Source organism: Neltuma alba, unplaced genomic scaffold (genome assembly GCF_004799145.2).
Source record: "Neltuma alba isolate B1F8T4 unplaced genomic scaffold, ASM479914v2 tig00012413_pilon, whole genome shotgun sequence".
Classification (NCBI taxonomy): Eukaryota; Viridiplantae; Streptophyta; class Magnoliopsida; order Fabales; family Fabaceae; genus Neltuma; species Neltuma alba.
Genome location: NW_021636904.1, coordinates 50,629 through 56,772, shown reverse-complemented (window position 1 = coordinate 56,772; position 6,144 = coordinate 50,629). Strand labels below are relative to the sequence as shown.

At 34.4% G+C, this 6,144-nt stretch overlaps 1 protein-coding gene across 1 annotated transcript; it reads right to left on the bottom strand.

The window, feature by feature from the left end:
• Window positions 1-253: 253 nt before the first annotated feature.
• Window positions 254-5,690, bottom strand: LOC114726936 (transmembrane protein 33 homolog). Its single transcript, XM_028913651.1, has 9 exons — window positions 5,338-5,690; window positions 4,229-4,343; window positions 3,951-4,054; window positions 2,798-2,923; window positions 2,585-2,705; window positions 2,364-2,448; window positions 1,875-1,988; window positions 1,709-1,748; window positions 254-918 (listed from the first exon to the last, which is right to left on the bottom strand). Exons 1-9 carry the CDS (start codon window positions 5,512-5,514, stop codon window positions 766-768), a joined length of 1,035 nt encoding a protein of 344 aa, XP_028769484.1. The 5' UTR covers window positions 5,515-5,690; the 3' UTR covers window positions 254-765.
• Window positions 5,691-6,144: the final 454 nt, after the last annotated feature.

The window sequence follows — 6,144 nt, the reverse complement described above, 5'->3', positions numbered from 1 at the left end:
AGACATTTAGCTGTATTTCTTATACATTTAGCTATGAGTTCGATCACTCGCTGCCTGGTACAATTTCATTTCTCAATCAATTGTATTGATTATTTTGAAATTCTCACCCAATTAGTCAATTATTTTTAAAAGAGGAAATATTGGGGAGAAACAAAGGAAGAAAGTAATGTGAAATTTGACTTCCTTTATCCACAGAAAGCAGCAAGTGCACAAACCACCAATCCCGGTATTAGGCAAGGCAAACATTACAATCTATAAAAGTCGCATAATTTGCAATCCATGGACAATATAACTAGCTCAAATTTCATACAGATGCACAGTAGCTAACCTAAATTATAGAAGCTCACATAGTTAATAATATGATAAATAACCATGCTGTTGGATAACACTTTTCCCACAACAGTTTCTTCCGGGGGAAACAAAAACTAAAGAACGCTTCCTTTCCCCGGAACAAAATTTTGCATATATTATCCTGAGCACACCAGACATGTTAATAACCATACATCTCATATCAGTTGACAAGTAGATTTATTTGAGACATTGTTTGATAGAAGCTACATTTTGGACTTACACAGTACCGAAGTGAAAGCACGATCCATGATCTGATCATTATTTTCAAACAAAAGAGAACATAGTAAAGACTTCAGTTCTATGTATGATCAAAAGAGCTACTTGTTCCTTGATCTGACATTCTTTCTGCTAGTAAATGGAAGAGTTGAGTAATTTCTCGACAGAATTACTTGTCACAGCGTTTTCCCCTCACTTCTATCTGAACCACCACCTTCGTATGGACGCTAATGGAGTATTCAAGAACGGAGCATGACGATTGATAAATGGATTAACAACTCTCCCAATTTTAGCCCATACATTTTGATGGTAGGCAGCAGTAACAGGAGCATGATACATGAGCTTCAATAGCTGCAAAAAAGACAAAATATATAACATGTAGGTACAGGGTCATGCCTAGAAATTTCAATGCTTCAAACAAAATCACGAGAAATCTACAGATGTAATTCATCAATCTTTGTATGGTTCTTCTGGTTTTCTAAGCCGTTATATCATTTATCAAAGTTTTATAAGCGTTTAATTTAACATTTCATTCTTCACAACATGCTTAATTCATTCAATCTATGGGGTAGTTAATCCTAAATAAGATTTCAGTAATTTTAATTTCGAAAAACTTCTTTCAGCAGCAGTAAGTAGTAACTGACATAAGTATTCTTAATAATATTTCACAAGCAATGCATGCATTTGGGAGGAAAAATCTAATCTTTTGATTTAATTTAAAACTTCTCTTAGAACATTAATTTCTTCTATTAACACTTAATTCGGAAAATAAATCAATACCATCAATATCAAAATGTTCATTAAAACTTAAAAAAATTCAAGATTAATACCAGTTTTAAATTTTTGGGATTCAAGTAAAAAACTAAGAAGAATTTCATATTCTATAAAACCGGCGCAGCATGCCAATGTGGGATGTAAATTTGGCAACACCACAAATGCTGCATATGTGGCACTGTGCCGTGACAACAATGATTTACTTAGTCAATAGGCACAACATATATGTAGAGAGTGCATGGCGGGATATGCATCAGAGTTTCAGGAAGGACGAGCATAAAGCAATTTGATATCTACCACAACATTAATTGTACTGGAATCTCAGCAAATGCAATACAAACTTTATTTGGATAGAAGAGAAACAAACCTGCCAGTACATGAATGTTTGTATAATGTTGCGCTGCCACCTGCATTCATAGTCCAAGAAAATATAATTACTTGAAGTACTCAATATCTACAAAACAAAAAGGGGCTCTGCCTCTGCAGCAAAGGAACATTAGGGTCAAAAGGAAAGAGAGAGTAGAGAAACAGACGAGAATAGTGCTATGATCAGAAGGAAGCCCAGTGCAATCTCCGCATGTGATGTCAGTATACTGAGAGTAGTATTATTTGACTCCACCCAAACACAAATATCTTCCAAATATTTCCTATTCACATTATAAAAGAAATAAATATATTACTTCTTGAAACTCACAAGCAAGTAGACTCTAAGCTTCAGATTCCATATAAATAAACTACATTCTATAAATTTCTAATGCAAGCAATTTATTTTAAAACGGTCACATGTCATTTAAAGAATAATGATATAAATCCATTAGTAGCACTATTCTTTCATCATGTTGATCTCACAAAATGCGTCAAAATCATAAAATGATTAACTGAAAATCAAAATTCAAGTAAAATAGATGAAGAGAGAATCTTAGGTTTTATAATTGGTACAAACCATAAATGACATTTGCACTAAATGACTTATACTCAAAAAATGACATGATCATAAGAACCATAGATTGTTAAAGTTTCACCTGTACAGAGTGGAGCGACTGAAGTTACGTCTGAGGAATTTGGTAACATGCTCCAATGACCGGCACAAGATGGGAATCAAAGCAACTAAAACAGCAATTTCAACACATCATGCAACGGCAATATATGGAAGTTACATGGTGAAATAGAAATATTAATTACATTACAAATACTGAGACACAAGCAAAAGTATCATGGGATTAACTAGCCAAGTAATACTCACATTTAAGGCATAGATGTGAAGTAACAAATGTAAGACAGTAGATGAAATAGAGAAAATCTTTGGTTCCAATTATTGACTGAAAGTAAACTTGCAACGCCTGTAAATTCCATGCTCTTGGTTTCTGCAATATACAAGATAATGCACCAGAAAATGACCAGGCTGGAAAACATCAGGTGGATAATATTGACTGTGACATCAAAACAGAACAGTTACCCCAAATTGTGAGTACAAAGAGTATAGAGAAGAGCATGCTGTGCCCATAAAAGAAAGTCGATATGCCCTTTGTTGAATATTCCTAGGTACCAGTGGAATGATAGCAAGGACAGCAACAACAAAAACCTAAACAAAAGAAATTCATAGAAATATCGGTGACAGTCATCGTTTCAGATGAGTAAGCATACAATATGGATTGAAGGGACTAAAATATTTGCCTGTCCTGTTTCCCCCAAACTGAGTTAGATAATTCAACCTTAACCTGGTATTTGGGCAGATTTAGACGGTTTTGAGAGAACTATCGTTGTACTTTTAGTATTTAAAAGATTTTCACAGGGGAGTTATGTGCTTAGTGGAAAATCTAAATTTTATAAATGCAAATACATCTTACCGTATAATCATATAACTCAATTAACTTGAAGTAATATATCATTAATGGTTTTATAAGAAATTTTTATAAATTCTAGCACTAAACAACGAAAAGAAATGTTATAATATAATTTAAATTCACTGAGGTAATATAACTGACTTTGTATTAAATTCTTTAATTGCTAAAAAAGCATCTAAACTAAATATCATAATTCCTGATACCTTAAACTATTGTGCTTCAAGTAGGGGGAATAAAAAAATCCAAGAGGAATGGGGTGGAGGCAAGGCAAAATAGAAGAGAACAAGTAATGAAAGACGTATCTTGATCCATTCCAATGCCATCCTAATGGGTTTGAGAATATTCATACAGTATATAGATCCTTATTGTTACAACATTATTTCACATAGAATACTAATGATGGAGACTACGGTAGTATGGAATGTCTAGGTTCCATAGCGAGTAGCATGGGATGTTCTATGGGTATTTGAATGGCATAGTTCTTCCACCTCAATAGCTAGCTTTTGAAAGAGGATTCTCCATCCCACTTAAGCTGTTAAGCAACTGCCAATCAATATCATAGTTGGTGGTTGACAATTCCAAAACCAAAACAAAGGGTTCTACAAGTGGACGGTTTTCATTGACAAGGAAATAAAGTGAAAAGTCATTAAGTGAAGTGTCATAAACTGTAGCTGTGAAGAAGTAAAAGAATGAATACTTGTTCAAGTGCAGGTTAAGATATAGAATGAATTAATTCATATCTGAGCAATGATCAGAAAACTTCACCCAAGCATTAACGGAAAACTGAATTGTCTGCCGATCCCAGCGCAAAGAAGATGGATGAGGACCAGTAGTTGCAGATGTTCCTGAGGCTCTATTGGTTGATCCTCCTGCAGCATCAGGTTTGAAACTTAATTCAACAGTTATAAAAAAGATCAGGCTAGCTTCAACCGAAGAACAAAAGAAACAAGATAAGCTAGGTCTCATATACACTTTTCTTTCCCTCTTTTTCCCTTTTTAAATGCTTTTACAGATGCAGGATATTCTTAAAAAGAAAAATTTACCTGCGTTTCGTGAGGGAGCTTGTTCATTTCTTCCCGATGATGATGTTGCTGTTGAAGGCCGTGAGGGCTGGGATGAACCACTAGTAGACATTGGTTCAACTATGAGCTCAGGATCCTATTGAATATTTAAGAAATGAGTGCAACATACGTTACGCAGCATCTAAACGGAAATTACAGGTAAGTCAAAATATATGTGAACTTTTACATTTGTGGCTACCTACAAAGAGTTCAGAATCTAATTCTAGTACGGACCATGAGAGTAACAAATTACTCTTTAAAAAAAAAATAATAAAACAAAAGGGTTAATCAAATACACTGTCCCAAGTAGTTAGAAAAATGAATCAAATTAACTCAACACAAGAAATCTTAAGACCCAAAAATCAATGTCTAATCTCTCCTTAAAAAAATTAATAAACCAATAACCGAAATACAAAGATTACACCGTCAAAGAAATCAGTTCTTATTTTATTGATAGCCAGAAAGGCTGGTCTTGTGATCCTTCTAACAGAGGCAAATTACTTAGCAACAGACTGAGGTTAACTGCATTAATTCTAGATGATGATGATCTGAAGTGATAAGGGACGAGGTATAGAAAGAAATAATATTATAAACATATGGCTTCGTGCTGATCACCATGCATGGTTGAGAAGTTATGTCATAAAAAGTTACAAACAAAGGCATTGACTAACACGATGAAGTTCTTCTTTGTTGGAAGTTTAAGCATCTAAACCGGAGCAAGAACAACTGTATATTAATACGGCCACAACCGCAAGAACTCATATGCCCAATGGGCAAGTAGATACTTGAAGGAAAACAATTATAATATTCTTCTTTTCCACGAATAATTACGAATCCTACAGCACCCAATCTAATAGACACCCCGAACCGAGGAAGGTTTACCTCCCAGTACAGCCCAAATGACATTTTCAGGTTTCCATTCATCATACAAAAAAAAAAAATGTAACAACTTTGAAATAGACAAAGCCATTTGCTTCGAGTGAAATTTACCACTCCAATCCAGTTTAGAGAACTGGAAATACCCATGAACAGCAACAATCAGACACAAGCATAAACTAATCGAAGTGGGGGTTAGATAGACGAGTTCATACTATGAAGCGCTGGTAAAACTTGTGTTTGTAGTGTTCGACGACATCAGAACGTGAGGCCAAATGGGGAGGGACGAGGACATTTGACCAGTAGTCGGCCCATCTTGGGTCGTTCTCGTAGTCATAGGAAGCCGCTGCAATCCGCTTCAGTTTCTGCGGATCTTCTCTGTCATCTCCCATATTCCCTATTAGCTTTCAGCAGTTACTGTTTCTTCACAAAAGGCAGAATCCAAGTCCCTTCTCCGATGCTTTCAGTGAGGATTGAGAAACTTCGATTCGAGCGGTGCTTGGCTTCAGATGGATGGGATGGTGTCGTTGGAGGGCTGCTTCTCAGGCGATCCCTACGAAGTGTCGTTTATTGTTGGAGAGCTGTGGGGTTTTTTTTTTTTTTCTTTTGGCCAACACTGTGGGTATTAATTCTGGCTTTCTTTCTTTTTTTGGTTTTGAAAAGTAAAATTTTTAGGAAAAATGAAGGTAAAATACGTATTAAATTTCAAATGATAAATAGTTAGACTATTAGACATGTCAAAACTATCTATCTATTTATTATTTTGAAATTCAACAAGTATTTTTTTTATATTTTTCCTTATAATATTAACAGCATATATTATTATTTTAGTTTTTTATATTTTTTAAAAAGGAAAAAAAAGGTTTATGTTATGAATATAATAATATCTTTGTGGATGTCTATATATCTCCCATTATCTCCTATATCTTCTATAATCTCTAATATCTCCTATTATCTCTATATCTCACAATTATCTCATATTATTATGTAATCTGTAGATTCTATCAAAGATGTAAAATTGT

Coding starts and splice junctions, on each gene's coding strand:
- LOC114726936 (XM_028913651.1), bottom strand. CDS start 5,514: ATGGGAGATGACAGAGAAGATCCGCAGAAACTGAAGCGGATTGCAGCG. Junction 4,344..5,337: donor AGTTTTACCAGCGCTTCATA/GTATGAACTCGT, acceptor AATATTCAATAG/GATCCTGAGCTCATAGTTGA. Junction 2,706..2,797: donor CTTTGTACTCACAATTTGGG/GTAACTGTTCTG, acceptor TGTATATTGCAG/AAACCAAGAGCATGGAATTT.